The 25,235-nt window shown below is 37.8% G+C and overlaps 1 protein-coding gene and 1 pseudogene across 4 annotated transcripts in view; one reads left to right on the top strand and one right to left on the bottom strand.

Moving 5' to 3' along the window:
• NHS (NHS actin remodeling regulator) overlaps nt 1-25,235 on the top strand; it is a 358,867-nt gene that overhangs the window by 309,296 nt on the left and 24,336 nt on the right. For all 4 annotated transcript variants that reach the window (XM_036271754.1, XM_036271753.1, XM_036271755.1 and 1 more), the window contains exon 3: nt 3,876-4,012. In XM_036271754.1, the coding sequence (XP_036127647.1) occupies nt 3,876-4,012 (137 nt within the window). The remainder of the gene's footprint in view (nt 1-3,875; nt 4,013-25,235) is intronic.
• LOC118636024 lies at nt 13,722-21,929 on the bottom strand (annotated as a pseudogene).

The following is a 25,235-nucleotide window of genomic DNA, read 5'->3' as shown; positions in this document are numbered from 1 at the left end:
ATATCAGTTTTCTCTGAACTTCCTCCTAGGGGCTGAGAGAGGGAAGTAGGGGCTCCTGGGGTTTAGAGGGAAGACCCTGGAGCTGCATCTTGCCTCCACAGACTGGCTGGCTTTGTGGTTGTCTCAATAGCAAATCTTGGGTGTAGTGGTTTTAATAGTACTGCAGAGAGCCATAAACAGGAATTATAGGCATCATAGAATTAAAAACATGCAGCGTAGAATTAAAATTAGAAAGTGACTTTTTTTTAACCTTGTCCAAGAAACACAGTAGCTTAGCAGTGTGCTCATCAGAATAGTACTTCTGCCATCTGGTGGCCATGACTAATTCTGACCTATCAGAAACGGCCTTGCTCAGCAAATGCTGCAGTGAACTTCCCTGTAGGTTATCTATTTGGACAGCTGGAATATCCTGGCTTCCACCCGGAAAGAGTGGATAATGATGCTATAAGAAGGGAGCTGGGGTATTTAGATCAGAACTTAGAAATTGGCTGCCTTCAAGATCTGTTCAATTAGCAAATCCCTCAACAAAGTCTGTTGAGGGCCAGGCATTGTTCTAAACCTGAAATTCAGAGAGCAATGATGATGGTCCCTGCCCACAAGGAATTCCTGATCTAGTGAGGAAGATGACAAGGGACTGGGTAATTTCAACACCATGATATGGGGGCTCAGAGGAAAGGCACTAATCATGTCATGGAACTTCAGGGAACGCTCCCCAGAGGAAGTAGCACCTTAATGGATTTCAAATTATTTAAAATCTGGTTCCTCTTTTTCCTCCTATTTTTGCCAGTAATTCTTTATACTCAGAGCCAACAATGGCTTTAAGTGATGCCACTGTTTATGTTTGTAAGATAGGAAGAGATTACTAGATGGCTATAAAGAGAAATTTATATATTATATTTCCTTTCAAGTTTCAGGGCTAGAGTCTAAGTTCCATTTGCCTTAAGGTAATAAGAACCAAGAGTTGACTGTAGTTTCAGGTGCTAGTAGACAAATGTTCTCCCTACCATGCCACCAGAAAAAAGAATTTTTAGGGAGCCATTAATCTAGCCTGCCTACTCCAAGTCTAGGGTGAATGAAAGAGATATATTTAAGAAAGTGTAGGAGGGAAGCAATTGAATGAGAAATTGAGTTGATGTCTCCCTCTGGACTCCTCCCTTCTACCTTTTCCTAACCATTGACACTTGTATTCTACTCTTCGTTATGAATTTAAGACTGTCAAACCTTTTCCTTGCACTACTCATTTAGTAAAAAGCCCACTGTTTGCTTGCAGAGAAAAATGAGGGTGGCATTGGAGGTAGGTACGTTAACAAGGAAGACATTTATCTAAAAATGTAGTTAGTTCTGTTTCCTGGTAAACATTGACTACCTACCTGGTAATGAAGACTTTTTTCTGTTTACAAATGGGAGTCAATATTTGTCTAAAGAATCTCAAGTGCAGGAAGATGAGGAACACTATCATGTTTTCCTGCCACAGACAAAGTCAGCAGTTTAGGCAGGGAGGCCCACAGATAGCCAAATCAGAGATGGAAAGAAATCTGAAAGCTTGAGAATGCTCAGGTACATTTAGAGTATAACATACTGACTACAGCAAAGAGGAAATGGGGCTGGGCATTATTGAGGGCAGTGGAAACAGGCAACAGGACCTAGAGAAGGACCTACCAGTAAGTGAAAAAAATAGGGGTATGGAGTGCACTCTGATGTTAAAAGACTAGCCTTTTTTTAAAAAAATATGTGGATACTAGTTATAGGCAAATATTTTTTAAAATATTTTTTATAGATTTTTTTTTTTTTTTTTTTTTTTAGAGAGAGAGGAAGGAAGAGGGAGAGAGATAGAAATATCAATGTGGGAGCATAACACTGATCAGCTGCCTCCTGTATGCTCCCTACCAGGGATCAAGCCCACAACCTGGGGTTGTGACCTGACCAGGAATTGAACTGGCAGCCTATGACACCCAACCAACTGAGCCACACTGGCCAGGGGTAAAAGACTAGACTTTGCCAAAAATATTAATTCATTCTTCCTTTCAGTCACTCAACAAACATTTATTGAGACCACACTACATCTCAACCTAAATAAAATCTCTGCCTTCCTTCTAGTGAAAGAGGCAAACATATAGAGAGATCTTGACTTTTATCAATACAATGATAGAGATGAAATGGGCACTGGGTACTATCAGGCCTTTGGAGAAAGAGCTTCCTTCTGATGTCACCTGGGAGGGTCAGTGTAGTTAGTTCTGTTTCCTAACATGGGTTAAAAACGTAAGTAATGTCTTATGAGCTGTCTATATTCTATATTCTGTTATCAATATTCAAAGAATTAGAATGTGATAAAATATAATTATAATTAAATACTATCAAACCCAATCAGTCTTGCTCTGATGAGTGAGAAAGTCTGTTAGGGCCTTGTAGTGCCCGTAGGTCAAGTAGTGGTGAACAGCAGGGTCCTAGGGCCAAGTGTGTACCACTGATACCTTGGGCAGTGACTTAGCCTCTCTGAGCCTATTTAGGCATCTGAAGAAGGACGGTGTCAGTGCTTACTGTTGAGATGCACATAAGAGCTTTAGCAAAGTGTCTTTGGCATGTGGCAATTGCTCAGTAAATAGTAGGCATCATAGTTATTACTGATGTGCTGAGTAATGGTGATTTTAAATAATAGAAGGGCAGATTAACAAATCTGCTGCACAAATTTGTACTTTCATCATAATGGGGTCATGAGATTTCAGGCCCTGGGCATGAGTATAATCTGGTTTTTGGTAAGTAGGATGGCCTTTGGTGTGGCTAGTGTGTTGGGCTAGGTGTGCTTTGGGGCTTTCTGGCACACTCAGAAAGCTAAAGTGTGCTTTTAGTGTCTCAATGATTCTTGCTATGAAGTCAGGAGCACTTCATCCCACATGTGGAAATTTCTTGGCTTTTCCCAGTGGTAGCTTTATACCTAAATCAGACAACTGTTGTCATTGAGATTCCTTTACTTTCTCTAGGATCCCAGGATTTCAAAGCCCTCTGAGTGTTATGGGTGACAGGGCTCAGATGGCTGCAATTGTGTGCTGGTTGTAGGCTCTCTAAACAAACAAAAAGTAGTAAAGTAAAACCAGTAAACAAAAGCCCTGATATATAGCTCTCACCAACATATGTGATGTAAATACTTGCACCGTGGCCTATTTCAAGCTACCAAAAATTCAAAAACTAGCTTGCGCCCTGCCAGTATGGCTCAATGGATTGAGCAACGTCCCATGGACTGAGAGGTCTGGGTTCAATTCCCCATCAGGGCACATGATGGAGAGTTGCGGTCTTGATTCCTAGTAGGGGGTGTGCAGGAGGCAGCTGATGGATGTTTCTCTCTCACATCAATGTTTTTATCTCTCTCTTCCTACCTCTCTCTAAAAAAATCAATAAAAATATAAAACAAAAACTAAAAATAAAAACTAGCTTGCAGAATTCCTGAACATGTAGCGCCCAGCACCCCTGAGCCTATATGAGCTCGTCTAGCACCTCCTGGATGGCTGTGAGCATTTGTCCCTGGCACTCCCTGGGTGGCTCTGGCATGTATGTGCCAGCATATCTTCCACCATTGTTCCAGATTGGTTTTTTGCTCATATTGTTTTGAAATGAGGCATATTAAGAAATATACTGCTTTTTCCAAACTCGAGTGAGCCATCAAGATATGAGATGGACCCACTGAAATGTAGGTGTCTAACTTCATATTAATATGAAGTGAAAGTTTAGTTCAGAACCATTCTGAAAATCTTGTTTGGTATACAAATGAGCTAGATGAGCAAAACTCACCTTTCTCCAGCCCTTTGCTCATCCTCCCATTGGGACAAAAGACATTGAAAATGCCAAGTATGTTTATGTATTATTGCTTTTTCTGCCCCCAGAACATCGGAGCCGGAGTGATCGCCGGGAGCAGAGAGTTGCTGTCCCCATCTCTGTAGCTGCTCCTCCACTGCCAGCCTACCCCCCAGCTCACATGAGCCAGAGGAGGCGCGAAGTTAAGGACCGTCACTTCTTAACGGTGAGCTTTGTGGCCAGCTGGCAGCCCTGTCCTTGCTCATCAGTAAGCACGAGTAGGTATTGGGAATCAGTTTCTCTCCTAATGAAGTGGCTCGGCTGCCTGATTGAGCAAATCATGGGCATTTGAAAACAACTTAATTTTTTCCCCTTTAATTCCTGAAAGGAATGACTCTTTTATGGCATACAATGGAGATACAGTTAACTGGTTGCACAATGTAGTAAAACAATAAGAGCTAAGGAATCTAAAAATAAGGGGAAATTTTTACTTCAAATTCTTCTACACACAAGCTGAAAGATTTAGGGCAGGTTACTTACCTTCTTTGACCTCAGTTCCCTCGTTTGTAATATGAGGATATTAATAATAACTAGCTTATAGTGTTTGAGGGTTAAATAAGATAAAGCATGGAAAGAACTTAGCACAGTGCCTGGCACAGAGTAAGACCTCAATAAATGTTAACTACTACAACCACCACTATTATTCCTAGTCAAGTGAGAGTTTGGCTGATTCAGTGGGATGAGCTGGGAGAGAACTTAAATGATGTGGAAATTTTCCATTTGAACACAGTTCATCTCATCATTTCATGCTTCCCCATTCTATAAAGGAGTCTAATTCTTCAGAGTAAGCAATTACCAGAGTAATGTGATCACCGATGGTGATTTCAGCCTGGCCTGGGTGGCTATGGCTGTAACTTAGCTCCAAACCCCAAGAATGGATCATAGATGATGAAGCTGAGCCCAGCTCTGAATACCTGCAATCACCTACAAACTATCAGCAGCCACTGCAAACACCATTATCTCAGATGTGACTTCCAGGGCCTCAGTGGGGATGACTTTGTGCCTCTGAATCGTGAGGGGCTATGGTTTCTGTGACCAAATCAGCCTATTCTGCCTGTCTGAATGGCTGGACCCCTGCTCTCTTGTCATCCTAGTTTGAGGCCCAAAGTCTAAAGAAGTTACATCAGTGTGGTTACACAGTGAGGGTTTTATTTAAATTGAATTTGTATGTATGACTATAAACCCTGTACCCTTATGGATTTTACTGTATGCAAAATAGATGCAAATTATCTGGGTCACATGATGCCAAACATCCAGATGAACAGACTTCATCTGAATGAATCTACATGATATAACACATCCAGAGATAAAACAGTGAGTGATATTGGACAATACATAGACATTTTTCCTACCTGTGGCTGGACAGTAAGCTTGATGTCCTTCAGGCTCATTAAGTATCTACGGAATGCCATGTCACACTTACTGCATTGCTGCAGTGTAGCCCAAGAGTAAGAAAAGGTAGCAGCATCTTAGAGCTTTCTGCATCTTTATATACAGCAGTTACACATGCTAGTGATTTGTCATAAAAGCCCCTGCTCAACAAAAGTTTATATTAAACTCAAGTCTGCTTGCTGAAGCATTTGTTTTTAATGAGGCATTTTTTTGCATAAAATGCTAAAAATATTTTTCCCATTTATTATATGTTTTGTGGCTCATTAAATTGGTTTTCTTGGGTTGGGGGAGAGGAGAGGTGGGGGAGAAGAATGTTGAGCACTTATAGAAATGACAAAAATATTACCCTTCATCATATTCTGCATAATTTTAAATGTCTAAATACCAAAATAAGACTATAGGAAAAAGCTTTAAATAATGACTAGCAATGAGGGTATTTACCCAACAAACATCAATAAGAGTGTAGATCATACTTAATGTAAACTCCAGGAAATTTACCCATCTCAAATGATAATACTTAGTATTTAAGTAAGTTGGGGAAATTTAAACAGTTTCATTTGTTCAATTGAATTTGGATCACCAGATTCATTGGAAGATTTTCCATTCAAGTTATATCCCTCGGATATGGAGCTGACTCAGAATAGAACATGGTTCTATGCATTAAGCTTATAGGACTGTATATTGCTGTAATAGAAAAAGCTGCAGGGATGGGGACAGGAAATTTACAACCAAATTGCTAGATAGACATTTTCTTAGACAGCAAATTACTTGATGGACCTTTTCTTAGACGGCAACTTTCCTTTCAACTATGAGACTTGAGGTTAGCCATTTTTCCTCCTTCAAAAAAGCATTCATAATGAGATTCTGATACACAATCTTCCACAGCTCTGAAAACTGTTATACTGTACTTTGGTCATTAATGGCATGCACTGTGATGCCAAACTGCCTGTATTTTAATACCAGCTCTACCATTTACTAGCTGTGTGACGCTGGACAAGTGAATCATTTCAGTGTCTCAGGGATAATGTAGATAGTATCTTGTAAGTTTGGAACAAGAATGTGTTAATACATGTAAACAGTACCAGATACATAATAAGCGCTCAATATGTATTAGATATCATCATTGTTAATATTATTAGCCAATAAAGTCTCCGAGGTATCATCGATATAGTAGTAATATTATGGGTCATTTAAATCCCAGTTCCACAACTTTTTGGTTATGTGATTTGGAAAACCTTATTATATCTTTCTGAGTCCCAGTTTCTTTATCTGAAGAATGGGGATAATAACTTCAATTTTACAAGGTTGTTAAGAAGGCTTAATAAAATGTTATGTAAATATGAATAAACTGTGTGTATATGTGTGTGTGAAAGTATCAACACAGTGCCTAAAGTATGTGAATATCTAAATCTATCATCATAATCACTTACAATAAAACTCTTACCATTAAATAAAAAGCCTATAATGTATACTCATATATAAGACTGGAGGAGGTATAAGTTGTCACACACTTTCTAGAAGGCAATTTGCTAATATTTATCAACACTATAATATATTAATATTTTTTGATCCAGCAATTCTATATCTAGGAATTTATCCCAAGGCAGTAATGAGAGTTATACAAACATTTATTCACTAGGATGTTCATCAAAACACTGCATACAATAGGAAAATAATCGCAAATATCCTAAAAGTTCAACAGTAGAGACTTAGTTTAATGAATTCTGATATATGCATAGGATAAAATACAATATAAAAAATGTGTTACAGAAGAATATAATGACATGGAAAATGTATATGTTTTATCATTAGGGATTTTTAAACAGTGTATAGTGTGATCTCAAAAAATATCTATGAGTATATATGTGAGTATGTATACCCACATGCATAGGGAGAAAGGCTGGAAGGCTATATACCATATATAGTCGTTCCCAAACTGTGTGATGAGGTAATCCGGGGCACTGTAGTGAAATCATAAGGGTACCTTGGGTTATTTAAATTTTTCAAGAGACACAGTGTCATCTATCTAGTGATATCTAGTGATGGCTCCAAAGTAGCCTTATAGCTCCTATAAGTGGAAAAAGGGGATGCTTAGTTTCTATCAAAAGTTTGAGAGTTCTATCAAAAGTTCTTCAAGAGGAACTCACAGGAAACTGACCAGCCAATTTAGCTTAAAACCCTCTGTCAGTTGGAAATTCAAGGGATGTCTCTTAATTAAAGCCCATCTTGGAGTCCTCCCTCATTAAAGATGGCAAAGGAGGTAATTTCAGGCCCAGATGGATTCCCAGAGGAATTCTACTAAGCCTTCAAAGTCCAGATAATACCAATGCTCTATAAATTGTTTCAGAGCATTGAAAATGAAGTAGAACTTCTCCATTTCTTTTATGAATCTTTTATAAACTTTTGAGACCTAAAAATGATACAGATAGGAAGGAAATAAGAGAAGAAGGAAGGAAGGGAGGGAGGGAGACTATAGATCAATTATTACTCATGATTATTGATGGAAAAAATACTAAATTAAATGTTAGCAAACTGAGTAAAATATCACATTAAAAATTAATATACTATGACTAAATGGAATTTATTCCAGGAATGGGAGGTTGGTTCAACATTAGGAAATCTATTAGTATCATAAGCCATAGTAATAGATCTCAGGGGGAAAATCTATATGATTATCTCCTTAGATGCTTGAAAGGCATAGGAATTGAGTGAGTGTATACACACACACACACACACACACACACACACACATATATTACACACACACATACCCCTTAGTACTAAAACTAGTATCTTAATGAGGATACAATAGAAGCATTTCCACTAAAATCAGGAACAAGGCAAGGATGCTCAGTATCTCTGCTACTAATTAGCATTATATTAATCAGTACTACTAGACAAAATAAATTAATTACAGGCATAAGAATTGGTAAAGAAGAAGTAAACCTATATCTAGTTGCAGATGATATGATACTATACCAGAAAAAATCCTAGAGAATCAATGATAAAGCTGATTCAAACAAAATAATTCAGCAAGGTAGCAGGACAACAACACACAAAAAAGCAATACTCTTCATTTACATGAATGATAAACAATTAGAAGACCTAGTGGTATGGAAAACTCCATTTAAAGTAATAACAAAGAAGATTAAATACTTAGAGAAAAACTTAAAGCATTCTTAAAAGACACAAAATTACATTTCCTTAAATGGAAGGATGTCCTCTGTTCTTGGATAGAATGATTCAGCATTATAAACAAGTCAGTTCTCTGTAAGTTAATTTATAAATTTAACACAATCCCAATAAATTTACCAATAAGCTTTTAAAAAAATGGAGTTACACCCACTGATATAAAAGTTCTTATGGAGAAACAAACACACAAGAACACAAGAATAGCCAGGGAAACACTGAAAAAATAAACTTACTAGACCTCTAGACATTAGAATATTTTTAAAGCCTTTATAATTACAACAGTATGATACTAGCACATGAATAGACAAATATACCAGTAGAAAAGAATACAAAGTCCAGAAATCAACCCAAGTATATATGAACACATAATATATGATAAAGGCAGTATATCAAACACTTAGGCAAAAGATGGTAAAAGTTTAAAAAATTATTAGTGTTCCTCAACCTTGGCACTATTCACATTTTTGGTCCGATAATTCTTTGCTGTAGGGGCTATCCTGTGCACTGTGCAATGTATAGTAGCATCCTTGGCCTTTCTACCCACAAATGCTAGGAACACTCTTTCCCCTAGGTTTAATAACCCAAAATGTCTCCAGATACTGGCAAATGTCCCCTGGGGGAAAAAATCTCCCCCAGCTGAAAACCATTTTATTAGATCCATACCTCATACCATACACAAGATTAAACTCCAAATGGATGAGGAACCTAAACATAAGAAATGAAATGAGACAAATACTAGAAGAAAATAAGGGTAAATTATTTTTTTTTACCTCAGTCCAGGAAAAAGGCTTTCTAACTCTAACTCAAAATACAGAGGCAATAAAAAAAAAAAAGACTGATAAATTTGAACAGTAAATGTTTCTGTATGCTCAAACAGCATAAGAAAACTACAAAAAAAAAAAAAAAAAGCTAAAAACTGGAGGAAGATATGTATAATATATACCACAGGGGAAGAAAAAGACTAATATTACTAGTACATAAATACCTTTTAAAAATGAGGACAAAGAGAGTAGCAAACACCTGGTGGGAAAATGGGTAGAAAGCTTTGAACAGACAATCTAGAAAAAAAAAAAAGTTTCTTAAACTTAAAAAAATTGTTCAAACTCATTCATTAGAGAAATGCAAGCAACACTGAGGTACCATCTATCACCTATTAAATATTTGGCAAAAATTAAATGATATGACAACATATTCTACTGGTGAAACTGGGTGAAAACAGGCACTCACATACAGTGCTGATGGAAATGCAAACTTGGTACAACCTATCTGGAGGGGAATTTGGAAATATCTAATAAAATCACATATGCACTTGCTTTTTGCCCTAGCAAACCCAATAATTATACACCTCCAATAATATAAAAAGGTTATTCATTGCAGTGTTGTTTACAATTACAAGATATTAGAAACAATCAAGGTGCCTATACATAGATGGATGTATTTAAAAGTTATTTATTCACTAGTGATATTAGCCCTTTTTCTGTGATATATGTACATATAGTAATAGAATAAACTACAGGATATCCATACAATAGAGTACTATGCAGCTGAAAAAAAATGAGGATGACTTTTATAAATTAATAAGGAATAATTTCCAGGATAAACTCTTTTTTAAAAATATGTTTTTATTGCTTTTTTAGAGAAAGAGGAAGGGAGAGGGATAGAAACATCAATGTGAGAGCAAAACATGGATCGGCTGCCCCCACATGTCCCCTACTGGTGATAGAGCTCACACCCCAGGCATGTGCCCTAACCGGGAATTGAACCGTGACATCTCAGTCCATGGGATAATGCTCAGTCCGCTGAGCCACACCAGCCAGGCTCCAGGATGAACTCTTAAGTGCAAAAGGCAAAACCCAAAAGGATATTTATAGTATACTACCCTTCATGTTAGAAAGAAAGGTATAGGAATATATACAGGTATCCACTTATTTATGTAAAAGAAAAAGTCAATTCTGCTATAATACAACATATACATTCCTTAAAATCTCCACACTATACAAATTTGCACAATAAAATCAAAGGGTTTATGAAGGAAATAGGGCACAAACACTAAAAAAAACTTCTGTGACACACACAGACACAAAGAAAGCTAGGGACCCAATTTTTAAAAAAGCAGTAGCAGTGTTTTACACGTTAGATGGTTAAGAAATCCATAATATGATAAATGTGCCACTGAAGATTGCTTCTAGGGTGGGCATCAGGAGGACTGCAGCTTGTGAGTTACTGTGAAAGAGTGGAACGAGGGGTCACTGAAATCAGAGGGAAGGTTAGAACCCCAGGTGTGGATGAGTGAGGCTCCTAACATACCAGGTAAAGTGAGGGAGCTTAGAGATGTTTGAGGTGTGCACATTTTGAGTATTCTTACACAGTTCAGGTCAGGTGGGTGCGGTTTCTGCATTCACCTAGAGTTTCTCATGCATGAAATCCTGCATAAGCAAATGCAAAATTTACATTAAGCTTAAATTGTTCTCTAAGATGTCAATTACATTGGACCAAATCCACTTTTTCAAAATAAGCAATGTAACAAACTGACAGTACAGGAAAGATAAACCAGAAACTAATGAGATTGGTTTACCTACAGAGGGTGGGTTGGTGGGAATGGGATAGAAAGAATGGGGGATGAGAAGGAAGTGGTAGGGTCAAGGGAGAATGACACTTCTCTGAATATATTTTTGGGTAGCTCTAATTCTTAGAACCCAGCTAATGTTTCACATATCTCTCTCCAGTAAATAAATAATTAACATCAACCAGAACATGAGGATAACCCAAAATAAAAAAATAGAAAACAGTAACGAATAAACCTAACTATATTACAAGTGAAAATCATAACCACAATGAAAGAGATAGGGAAGAAAATAGCTAACCTAAGTAATTTTGGAAAGAATATTTTTGTTCTATTTTAACACAAATATTTATTGATGGGTGATGACTATAATTTTAACTAGAACAATAAAGCACAACTGTGGATTAAAGCAGTTTGCTACAACTCTAACAGGGAAATGTCATAACTTAGGAACTTTATTATTTTTATTCATTTAATTTTTAAAGATTTTTATTGATGTTTAGACAGAGAGGGAGAGAGAAACATCAATGTGAGAGCGAAACATCAATTGGCTGCCTCCTGCATGCTCTCCACCAAGGATCGAGCTGCAACCTGGGCATGTGTCCTGACAGGGAATCAAACTGGCAACTTTTCAGTGCACAGGACAATGCCCAACCAACTGAGCCACACCGGCCAGGGCCATAACTTAGGAACTTCAAATATTCCTGTTAAAGAGCCTCTGAGTTACCAAATAGATAAGTATCAGTTAATTTTTCCCTTTTATACAGTTCCTATATTGCATCACTTGATCACAAAGCCAGAATGATACTTCATACATAATTCCTCATTCATTTATACTTGAGCCATCCCACTTTGCTAGTCCTCTGTTCCTCACTCCTTTCCTTTCCCTTTGTGGTGGTGTTTTTTAGCCATTCTCTTCCTAAAGAATTGTGCACACATCTTCCTTCCCAAGCAAGGAATCCAGCTAGCAAGGAATGAGTTAGGTAATGTCAGCCATCGGCAGATATATGAATGAATAGACAGACATTAGGATGGAAACAGCCTGATTCAATGAAGTCTAAACTAAGCTGACCTTGGCAAGGAAGCTTCTCTGGCTCACTGAAAGGTTTGTAATGCCACCTCAGGTTGTGCCACCACCTCTAGACCCCATGTTTCTAAGAGATTAGCAATGGTCTATATAAGCAGGTAGGAAGCCAGTGTAACCAGGCAACTAATGTAATGATATAGTCAATGCTGTGGACCTCTACTGGGAGCTGACTATGCGTTCCAACATAATCATTTGCCAAAACTCAGGATATTGAACACAATCTTTAAATCTCTTGGACATGATAAATTAGGCACCTTCATAACTCTAATCTTTCTACTTGGACATGTGAAGTAAAAAACATTTAAGGAGCCCTGGCTGGTTTGGCTAAGCAGTTAGAGTGTCAGCCTGTGGACCATAGAGTTTGGGTTCAATTCCCGGTCAAGGGCACATACCTGGGTTGCAGGTTCGATACCAGGCCCTGGTTGGGGTCATGTGGGAGGCAACCAATTAATGTGTCTCTCTTACATAGATGGCTGTCTCTCCATCCCCTCTCTCTCTCTCTTTCTCTACCTCCCTCCCTCCCTCCCTCCCTCTTCCTCTCTTCCTCCCTCCCTTCCACTCTATCTAAACAAATCAATGGAAAAATATCCTTGGGTGAAGAGTAACAAAAAACATCCAAAGTCAAGTAACACTGAGGCATAAACCGTATTGCAGAGGTAGGAATATAGGAGGCTTTTAAGGTGCCCAGCTTCCTTGTTCAAAAAGCCATAAGAAAGTCCCCAAGCATATTGTCTGAGCAGCTATTCTGGTGGTGACAGTGCCCCAAAGCTGAGATAACCTGCAGAGGTTTTCTGAAGAGCCAACAATGTACTAACAAGAATAATCATATAGGTACTTTATGTATGGAGAATCAGAGGCTAGGGGTCAAGGGACCTGGGCAAGCCACCTAGAAGACTTGGCTCGACACTTGTCACCTTTCAAGAAGAACTTCTCTATCCAGCAGCCCTTTGACTGCAGGATGCCAAAGAGATAGTCACATTCTTCTGAGAGAAGTGATGGTTTTCAAAAAGCTCCTGGGAGACAACATCCCAGAGGCTCATTTATGAGTGAAGGTAAAAAAAAACCTGCCAGACTACAGAACTATCTTTCCAAGTTAGACATATATTTAACAGTCATAGCTTGGGATATATAGTAGAACAGAGGGCATTTTGAGGCATAATAAAAAGCAGGAAGACTAAAAGATCAAGTGAATAGTTGATTGGATGACGGAGAAGCAGAAATCAAAGGACATAAGGGAAAGGTTGAGGGAGCATGCAGAAGCCCAGCTAGAGGGAAGGCAGCATGGCTACAGTCTACATCCAGTGAAAGAGCTTGCTTGGCTAGTTCTTGGCACGAGTCCCTTTGTTACTTTCTCAGACTGGATGAGTGTGTAGCATTCAGCAGCATTACTAGGGGAGATATTTATAAATGGGAAACTGGTAAATGGATACTGAAGAAAAAAGACAGCGTGCTGTCCTGTAATGCTCTGTTTACACCCAAGGCAGATTTATATTGACACACCACATATGGAGATTTGATGCAACAGCAGCAGTATCTTGGGAGAAAGGGGATGATAAGGTAGAGGTGGGGCTGGTAGATAGGAAGACTCTCAAGTTCCAGTTCTTAAATATTAGAGAGCAGGAACAGTTTGGTCTCAGCCATTTAGTCAGGAAACCAGATACTCATTTTCTATTCTATATTGACCTTCTCCAAAACTTTAACAAACTGCAAAAGATATGGTGCCATCCCCATCCTAATCAGCCTCCTAGATGGTCCTGTCTGTGATGCTGCTCATTTGCTCATCTGAGATATTCACTCCAACCATCATGCACAGCACCTGGAACAACTTATCATAGGGGATCTTTTAATCTTTATCCAAATCATATAGTCAAAAAGAAAAGTAGTTTGTTGCTTCAGCTGTTGAGTGGTTCTGGTCTATTCTTATCTTCGCTCTTTGCACTATCTTCAATGGGTCGGAAATGAGCCAAAGTTTTTATGAATCCATGGAAGTTTACCTGATCGTCTCCCTCTGGGAAGAAGGCACTGATGAGCTGGCCCCCCAGTGGGTTGATGACAAGTTCAGAAATCCATTAGAAATCTTCCCAGCTGAGGGCCCCATTCTTGCCTTTGGCGAGGTCAATGAACCAGCTGTAGAGGTAGGTGATTTGACTGTGAGGAAAGCCAGTCTCTTTTCTGGTTTCCTTGAGCTCTTCCCTCCATAGTAACATGGAGGCCTGAGACTCTGTTCCAAAGTGGGAGCTCCTCACAGAGCAGCCACACCTGAAACAACACTGTAAAGCTATAGACAAAATTAGTTGTACACAAATATTGTACTTTAGTTGGTAAGTTTGTTCTTCACAAGAGAATGAGTTAGAAATTCTGAAACTACTTTATGTGTATACTAGGATTGAGTAAATGAATAAATATGCTGTGGGTGACAATGTGTCACTATTGGAGAATGGAGTTACAGATAAAGAAAGGGAGACATCTAGAATGAATTCTATGGCGTTGGATTAGAATCTAAAGGATCAGTATAACATCATACATATATTCTCACACATTCACACACACAAACATATATACAATAAATATGTGTATGTGTACATGTATGAGTATACAAACATGTATTTGCTATCTTTCACCTCGGAGGACCTTAGAATCAATGACACTGTGGTAACATTGAGGACATCTAGTGCCCAGATCTTGTTTCTAAATACCATTCTCTCTAAAAAAAAAAAAAAATTCCTTGGAAAAATTGTTTTTTGGTGAAAAGGAAAATAAAGCAAGAAAGTGCTCAAAATAATAGGGAGCATGTCAAAAGGGCATAGGAGTGAACATTAAACAGATCCCAATGGCCAAACCTGGGATACTTTGAGCAATAAAATAATGATAGTTATAGATTACAACACAGAGAATAAAATAAATACCCATGAATTTATACTGATATTGAGTAAATGGGGATAAGTAAATAAATACATGGGATGGAGTAGCTTTTCCTTACAGAAGAATTCTAATTAATAAATGTAGAAATGTTGATGGAAATTTTTAAAATCAGTATTACCCAAATATGACAGTAACAATTTTTGCAGGCAATAATCATCAATGAATGATAAAATTAGTTGGGTGAAATTATTGTAAGAAACAGGATATTTGCACAGGTTTCCACGTTTCTCCTCACAAGCTACTTGTTGGTTACAGAGAGAAAATAATAACTTGGAAGCTGTAGACACCATCAAAGTTAATGTCATCAGTAATGGCATGCCTATATATGTGAACCTCCTAATATGATGCATTGAAATGACACTTCTATGGTATTCTTACCAAAAATGTGTAACCTCAGCCTCATCATAAGAAAACATAAGACAACCCCAAACTGAGGGACATTCTAGAAAATAATTTGTCAGTACTCTTCAAAAATGTAAAGGTTACGAAAGGTAAAGATTGAGGGACAATCACAAATTGAAGGAAACTAAGGAGATTTGACAACTAAATGCAATGTGGGATCCTGGATTGGATCTGGGACTAGAAAAAGGATATTAGTGGGAAAACTGGAAAAATCCAAATAAAGTTAATAGATTAGTTAATAATATTTATCAATGTTCATTTCCTGGTTTCAATAAATGTATTATGGTTGTGTAAGATGGTAACATTAGGAAAAGCTAGATAAAGAGTAGTATATGGGTATTTTGTCTACTATTTTTGCAACTTCTTTGAAAGTATAACATTTCAAAATAGGAAGTTAAATACACACACACACACACACACACACACATTTAGCCATGGATAATTCACAGTTCCTGGGTTGGGGCTTATACCATAGTGCTTATGATAGATACATGGCTTCAATAAAAGATAAGCTATCAGGAAATACTTAGTTCAGAATTTTTTTACTTTAAATAGCAAAATTTAGAAGACCACAGAGAATCTAAGATGATTAGAAGTTGTCACCGTATATGACACTGTGGTCCCTAGTGCACCATCATGGCATAGATTCCCATTTCAGAGTGTGGAGTCAGTTTGTCATAGCAGTTCACCTTCATCCCCTCATGAATGGAATGTTTAGCTGATCTGTTCTCATCAGTCAGGTCTCTTGGTCCAGGCCCACATCTGCAAATACTTGGGACATTTGCTTGCTGTTCCCCTGTGCAAGCCTAAGGCAGGCATTTCCAATAGATTATAGCACTCTTTCCCATATAGTTCACACAGCTGGATCGGAGTTGGCACTGGAGCTGAAACATTTATTGCTGCATTCAGCCTGCAGTCATGTCCATGAGGACCCTTGAATTCTAAGTCCCTACTTAGATTCTGATGTCATCTTTCCCCGTATGTGGTAAGGGACTCCAGCAGTCTCACCAACTATCCCTCTGGTAAGCTTCATAAGCAATTGAGGGGTAGAAAGTGTAATGGTTTCTGTGGTATTGGAGGAAGATGCTTAACATGGATGGGGCCCTATGGCAAGAGATGATCAGGTTCCAGAGGAACACTGGGGTCTAAATCCTTACCATCAGGATTGACAGTTAATTCATTACAGTATATTGTGTCCACAATTATATTCCTTGTCTGACTTGATAAAACTAGTTAGGAAAGAATATTAGGGATTTAGGGATTCCTTGTCATTTCATAGCCTGGTAGTGTTTTCCAACTTACCATACTGTGGCTTCCAGGGATTTTAAAATAAAAGTCTGTCAAGTCATACTTTTCTTCTTACCAAGGAGGTGCATTTGGAGGACAATGGACATTCCAACAACCTTCTTGGGAACTAAATGGAGGAAATCACTCAAACTAGAATCCATAACTCCTGGGTCATATTCCAGTGCTATAAACAATGACCATGTTTACTCTTTCATGTTATATCAAGAAGAAAAACGGTCTTATGAGAAGCAGCTTCTTAGAAAAATTAAACTAGCTTACAGAAGAATCAGAAGGGTGAGAATGGACTTCTGAGCCAGGAAAGAGGATTAAAGACAAGAGCTGGCAGATGAAGTATTTCTATAGTATTTGACATATCCTGAGATAAAGACCTCACTGCCTCACTCTCTGTCCCATCCCCAGCTCTATCTTAGTTTTACTTAGCCCCTCCCCTCCCCTTTCTCCATGGGTCCACATTTAGAAGTTTTGATATTCTATTAGTGTGTAAGAGCTGGGTCTGAGAAATACTGACCAAGCCTTTCCTTCACTGTAAAAGAATTATACACACCACATTGTCCTACACAGGTCTTGTTTTGTTTTTATAAACTATGTTCATAGTTTTGCAAGCTTTTTCAGAAGTATTTTGTTGGTTTAGGACCTGTCTCAAAATGGTTGTGTCCCTCCAGCCTCTCTCACTTAAGCTTAGGTGCTTCCTTTTGTCTCATCTAGTTTGCTCCTTTAAAACAGTTAAGAAGAATTCTAATTTAGGTATGAGAACCTTTGACATACAAATTCTTCTCTAATCCTAAGCCTTCAATTGCTTTATTCTGCCTAAAGAATTAAGTTCAAATCCTTAGTCCTACTCTCTAGTCTCTGTCTTTCCAGATGGATTTCCCACAAATCCTTTGTGCAGACCTTAGACTTCAGCCAAACCAAACTATATGTACTCATCTAGAAAATATCCTGCACTCTCGCCTGGCTGGTGTGGCTCAGCGGTTGAGCATCGACCCATGCACCAAGAGGTCACCGGTTCAATTCCCGGACAGGGCACATTGTGGGCCTGATCCCCAGTGGGAGGCATGCAGGAGGCGACCAATCGATGTTCTCTCTCGTCGATGTTTCTGTCTCTTTCTCCCTCTCCCTTTCTCTCTAAAATCAATAAAGAAAAAGAAAATATCCTGCACTCTCAAAACAGTATCTCCACTTGGAATGCCCTCTCTCCCATTGTGGCCCCTTATTTATTCCTTCATTTTAAAAATAATTAACCGGGCACCTACTATTAATAAGTACTAAAGGGATACAAAAATGAGTTAGATGTAATCTCTGCTACCCAAGGAAATCATATGGTATTAAATACAAAGTTTTAATATCTAACTGGTGTGTGGTGTTAGAATGGGGTTGGATTAAACTTCATAGTAAAGGTAGCATTTGAGAAGGCCTTGAAAGGTGGGGTAGAATTTTAATTCAAATGCTGGGAGAGAAAAGATTAAAGGCTGAGGAAACCATGAGAGCAGGTACACAGAGGCAGGAGAAAGTGCAGTGCATATACATGAATTCAGATATTTTGTTTTGGCTGCAATGCTTCAGTAGACTAGATCTTGAAGGATCTTGAATGTCGGACTAAAAAGTTTGAATTTACTCCATGGACATAAGTAATTATTGAAGGGTTTTAAGCACAGAAGTCACATGATCAGAAAGAGCAGGGCTTTAAGAAGATACCAGACCGTGCCTGTATAGGGTTAATTTCCTCAATTTCTAGAGTCTTTTCATTGGTATAGTAAGGAGAGAAGAGCCTGATATTTGTTTCAAATAAAAGATTGCAGGAATGGTGATGCCTATCACACTCTCCATTTAACTTACCTGTCTGGTCTTTGCAGAAGGTAGGTGGATCTAGGAGACTGGCTGTAAATAGCTTGTGACTTTCATTGTAGCTGCTGTTTCCATGTGATTATTTTTCTTGGAGAAAATCAGCACAGCACCTAGCATGTACAATGATACAGCTATTGACTCCAGCAAATACTTCTCCCTCTATATCCATTTTCAAGTGTCACTAGAAACAGTTTGCTTTTGAGACTATGTCAGCTCTCCTGCTCTCTGCCATAAGCTATACAGATCATTATCATGTTGACACCCCATGGAACATCACACTGCTTCATATTTTCCTCATTGGACAGAGAAACCAGATGTAACAAGTACTTTAGATGCCTCACATACAAGCAAACCAGGGGTGAAAGCCTGGTACCACATATTTTATCAGTCAGGATCTAGTCAAAAACTAGAAAGCATATAAGTTATTTTAACAGAAATAATTTATTATAAGAGAGGTATTATACGATTGACAGAGCAAATGGAAGACTGAGGTGACACAGAGATAGTAACTACAGAAAGCAGCTGACATTCCTAGGGAAGACTCTAGCAGAAAGCAGCTGGCGAGGAAGAAATGATGTTTTCAAATTATAGTTTTGAAATTCTTTCTTTTTAAAACATTTGACCCAGTGATCCCACTTCTAGGAATATACCCTAAGAACCCTGAAACACCAATCAGTAAGAATATATGTACCCCCATGTTCATAGTAGCACTATTTACAATAGCTAAGATCTGGAAACAGGCCAAATGTCCATCAGTAGACAAATGGATAAAAAAGCAGTGGTACATATACACAATGGAGTACTATGCAGCTGTAAGAAAGAACGATCTCTTATCCTTTGAGATGACATGGAGGGACCTGGAGAGTATTGTCCTAAGCGAAACAAGCCAAGCAGAGAAAGACAAGTATCATATGATCTCACTTACTTGTGGAATATAATGAACATAACAGTCTGAGGAACGGGGTAGTCCCAGAGACGTGGAAGTGGGGTACAGACTGACAATCCCCAGAAGAGGGGGTGGGGGGAGAGATAAACCACAGAACTTATATGTATGTATGCATGAACAATGGACATGGACAACAAAGCTGGGGACAGGGCGGGGAGGGAGGGGGAGGGAGTATCAATGGGGGGAAAAAGGAGAAACATCTGTAACAAAAATAAATTAATTAATTAATTAAATAAAAAACACATTAGCCTGTGGGAACAGCCAATGGAATTACTTGTCTGTACATGTCATTACAGAATATTCTCAGGTTGACAATCTCTTGTATGCCTGAGATATTTAATTCATTGTTTAAAGTATAAGTAGACAATGGAATACTACTCACAATAAAAAGGAACGAATTACTGATACACACAACTTAGATGGATCTCAAAGGCATTATGTTGAATGAAAGAAGCCAGTCTCAAAAAGTATGATTTCATTTATATGACACTTTCAAAATGACAAAACCATAGTGATGGAGAACAGATTAGTGGGTGCCAGGGGCTGGGAGTGGGAGGAGACTTTGACTATAAAGGGATATAAAGGGATAGTGTGAGGGCCTTTTGGGGGGGGGGGGTAATGGCAATGTTCTGAATCCTGATTGTGGTAGGGTTATGTGAGTCTATGCCATAACATTCACAGAGCCATACTCAAAAAGTATCAATTCAAAAAAGAAAACAGGGAAGAAGTAGAAACAGAATGAGCATGGCTAGTGTGTGAGAAGGTTTTATCTTTTCTTTTTCTTTTTTTAATTTGCTGTGGTAAGGTCAACTATGACCCTACCGAGCTTTTGCTACATCTGGCCTGAGTTGTGAGGGAAAGTGTCACTTGGAGTGAGACCAAATGTGCAACATCTCTTCAATTTCTGCACACCCATGGAGCCCCCAGCTGAGGGCAAAGCATAGAGGGTGAGGGAGGAACTGTCCCTGAATCTCTGGGCTGTTCTGGGATACATGCTGCCAGCTCTCCTGATTTGGGTGAGTTTATGTGTGTTGTTTGCAGCAGTTCAAAGCCTCCTTCTTCCCTTCCCTGCACTTCAAAGCCTGGCCTGCCTTTTCCCCACTCATGGCTTTTATTTGGTGCTAGAAACCTTTGAGGATTGACAATAAGTGGCCCTTGGCAGTGACCTTACTAACTGGCAAAGCTGGCCACAGGGGATGAATAAGCTACTCACTGGCATCGACATCACAGTGATCATGGTCCAGTGGACCTTGTTTTGTGTTTTTCTTGACAGTCCAGAGCAATTCCCATGAATAAATGACTGAGTGGCATCAGGAAGTGTTCTCCCAGGCTCCCTGGAGCCCTGTTTTCCATTCATGCAGGGACTACTTTCCATATGTGCTTCAAAATACAATTTTGTTATGCTCTGCACATTTAAACTGCTTCATTAATAGAAGCCCATTAAACAAAGTGTTCCTGGACTTTAACATACATAAAATAATTTTTCATTCCATCACCCTAAGAATTTTTGTTCAGTTCCAGCTGAGATCAGAAGGAGAGAAATACTCTTTGCAGTTACACACTCTCTTTCAGAAAGCCTCTCTTTGAACGAAAACTGCACCGTTGCCATTGCTCTTCAAGCTCTGCTCACTAGGGGTCCATCTTATACCCAAAACATCTATCAGCCTGTTACAGGAAGGGATTCTAAAGTAAAAAAGCACTTAGTCTTTTGTGTCTGGTTTCTTCAGCTCTCCTATACTTTTTTGAGGTGGATGCTGTACGTATCAATCATGTATTCTTTTTTATCACTGTATAGTATTCCATTTTATGATTATAGTAGTTCACAATTTGTTTATCCATTCTGCTGTTGGTAGATATCTGAGTTGTTTCTAGTTGCAGGGTTGTTTTTTGTTTTTGTTTTTTTTGGTGGGGATTTTTATGACTAAAGCTGCTATAAATATTTCTGTGCAAGGCTTTTTGTGGACACACCTATTTTTATACTTCTATATACCTAAAAGGCAATTAAAAGGTAGACAGATGTTTAAGCTATGTCTGTCTCTGAAATGGCTACACCATTTTACACCCCCCCCCTGCAATCTATGAGAGTTGGAGTTATTCTACATCTTTTCCAACACTTGTTATTATTAATCTTTTTCATTTTAGCCCTTTTAGTATATAATAGTATCATTGTGGTTTTTATTTGAATTTTACCAATTAAGAGATGATGGTGAGTGCTTTCACATATGCTTATTGGCCCTTTGTATATTTTCTTCTTTTACTTTTAAAATTTTTTCAATTACAGTTTACATTCAACATTATTTTATATTAGTTTCAGATGTACAGCATATTGGCCAATCATACATCCACAAAGTGTTCCCCTTCAACATCTCCAACATGCAACTGGCACCACGCATAGTCACCACAACACTATCAACCACATTTCCCATGCTGCTCTCCACATAACCATGACTATTTTGTAACTACCAATCTGTACTTTTCAATTCTTTCACCCTTTTCACCCCGTTCCCCAACACCCCTTCCCTCTGGCAACCATCAGTCTATTCTCTGTATCTACAAGTCTGTTTCTTCATTTATATTTTTCTTTAGAGTTTACATATAAGTGATATCATATGGTATTTGTCTTTCTCTGAATGAATTATTTCACGTAGCATAATTAGCATAATATCCTCTAGGTCCATTCATGCTGTCACAAATGATAGATTTTGTTCTTTTTTATGAGCAAGTAATATGCCAGTGTATATATGCACTAGTTTTTTATCAACTTGTCTATTGATGGGCACTTGGGTTGATTCCATATCTTAGCTATATAAATAATATTGCAATGAATATAAGGGTGCCTATATTCATTCAAGTTGGTGTTTTGGGTTTCTTTGGATATACCCAGAAGTGGACTTGCTGGGTCATAAGGCAGTTCCATTTTTAAGTTTTTGAGAAACCTCCGTACTGTTTTCCACAGTGGCTGCACCAATCACATTTCCACCAACAGCGTATGAGGGTTTCCTTTCTTTGCAGCCTCTCCAACTCTTGTTTGTTGATCTATTGATGATAGTGCTTCTGACAGGTGTGAAGTGATAGTTCATTGTGGCTAATTTGCATTTTGCTGATGATTAGTGACATTGAGCATCTTTTCATATGTCTAGTGACCATCTGTATGTCCTCCTTGCAGAAGTGTCTATTTATCTCATTTGGCCATTTTTTTAATTGGACCATTTGTTTTTTGGTCTTGAGTTGTATGAGTTCTCTGTAAATTTTGGATATTAACCTCTTATCAGATTTACCATTGGCGAATATGTTCTCCCATTCAGTGGGTTATCTTTTTAATTTGTTGGTTTCCTTTGCTGTGCAAAACATTTTTAATTTGATGTAGTCCCATTTGTTTATTTTTTCTTTTGTTTCCCTTGCCCAAGGAGATTTAGCAGAAAAAAATATTACTAAGAGAAATGTCTGGAAAGTATTATCCTAAGCGAAACAAGCCAAATAGAGAAAGACAAGTATCATATGATCTCACTTATTTGTGGAATATAATGAACATAACAGTCTGAGGAATGGAGTAGTCCCAGAGACGTGGAAGTGGGGTACAGACTGACAATCCCCAGAACAGGAGGTGGTGGGGGAGAGATAAATCACAGAACTTATATACATGTATGCATGAACAATGGACATGGACAACAAAGCTGGGGACAGGGTGGGGAGGGAGGAGAATGGAGGAATCAGTGGAGGTAAAAGGAGAAACATCTGTATCAAAAATAAATTAATTAATTAAAAAATAAAATTTTTATGTAAGATGCAATGCAAAAAAAAAATGTCTGAGATTTTACTGCTTATGTTTTCTTCTAGAATTTTTATGGCACTGAGTCCTACATTTAAGGCTTTAAACAATTTTGAGTTTATTTTTGTATATGGTGTAAGAAGATGGTCTAGTTTCATATTTTTGCATGTATCTGTCCAATTTTCCCAACACCATTTATTGAATAGACTGTCTTTACCCCATTGTATGTTCTTGCCTCCTTTGTCAAATAAATATTAATTGACCATAGTAAGTGTGGTGGGTTTATTTCTGGGCTCTCTATTCTGTTCCATTGAGCTACATATCTGTTTTTATGCCAGTACCATGCTGTTTTGATTACTATTGCTTTGTAGTATAATTTGATATCAAGTAGCAAGATACCCTCAACTTTGTTTTTCTTTTGTAAGATTGCTGTATCTATTTGGAGTCTTTTTTGGTTCCATAAAAATTTTTGGATTATCTGTTCTAGTTCTGTGAAATATGTCATTGGTATTTTGATAGGGATTGCATTAAATCTATAGATAGCTTTAGGTAGTATGGCCATATTAACAATGTTAATACTGTCTATCCATGAGCATGGTATATGTTTCCACTTTTTTTCTATATTCTTTAGTTTCTTTCTTCAGTGTCTTATAATTTTCTGATTACAGGTCTGTTACCTCTTCGGTTAAATTTATTCCTAAGTATTTTATTTATTTATTTTTGATGCAATTGTAAATAGGATTGTTTCCTTCGTTTCCCTCTCTGATAGTTCATTTTTGGTGTATAAAAATGCACTTATTTCTGGAGATTTATGTTGTATCCTACTACTTTACTAAATTCATTTATCAGTTCTAGTAGTTTTTTTATGAAATCTTTAGGGCTCTCTATATACAGTGTCATGTCATCTATAAATAATGACAGTTGTACTTCTTCCTTTCCAGTTTGGATGCCTTTTATTTCTTGTCTGACTGCAGTGGCTAGGACTTCTAGTACTATGTTGAATAAGAATGGTGAAAATAGACATCCCTGTCTTGTTCCTGATCTTAAGGGAAATGCATTTAGTTTTTTCCCATTGAGTATGATGTTAGCTGTGGGTTTGTAAAATAAGGCCTTTATTATGTTGAGATATGTTCCTTCTATCTCCATCTTGCTAAGAGTTTCTAGCATAACTCAGTGCTGGATTTTGTCAAAATCTTTTTCTGCATCTATTGATATGATCATATGATTTTTATGCTTCATTTTGTTTATGTGGTGTATCATGTTAATTGATTTGTGGATATTGTACCAACCTTGCATCCCAGGAATAAATCCCACTTGATCATGGTGTATGATCTTTTTAATGTATTGCTGGATTTGGTTTGCTAATATTTTGTTGAGGAGTTTGGCATCTATGTTCATCAGAGATGTTGGCCTATAATTTTCTTTCTTTGTAGTGTCTTTATCTGGTTTTGGAATTAGGATAATGCTGGTCTCATGAAATGAGATTGGGAGTCTTCTCCCCTCTTGAATTTTTTTTTTGGAATAATTTGAGAAGGATAGGTGTTAATTCTTTGAATGTTTGGTAAAATTCACCTGTGAAGCTATTTGGTCCAGGACTTTTGTTTGTTGGAAGATTTTTTATTTATGCTTTAATTTCATCAGTTGTAGCTGGTCTGTTCAGGTTTTCTGTTTCTTCTTGTTTCGCTTTTGGGAGTGTGTATGTTTCTAGTAATTTATCCATTTCTTCCAGATTGTCTAGTTTGTTGGCATATAGTTGTTCAAAATATTGCCATGTCATCCTTTGTATTTCTCAAATGTCAGTTGTTACTTTTCCTCTTTCATTCCTGATTTTATTTGTTTGGAGCTTCTCTATTTTTTTCTTGATGAATCTGGATAAAGATTTATCAATCCTGTTTATATTTTCAAACGACCAGCTCTTGGTTTCATTAGACTTTGGTTCTTTAGACTCTTGTTTATTTCTGCT

Source organism: Molossus molossus, unplaced genomic scaffold, assembly GCF_014108415.1.
Source record: "Molossus molossus isolate mMolMol1 unplaced genomic scaffold, mMolMol1.p scaffold_m16_p_2, whole genome shotgun sequence".
NCBI classification, from domain to species: domain Eukaryota; kingdom Metazoa; phylum Chordata; class Mammalia; order Chiroptera; family Molossidae; genus Molossus; species Molossus molossus.
The sequence above is the reverse complement of the archived record's forward strand: the minus strand, read 5'-3'. Positions and strand labels throughout refer to the sequence as shown.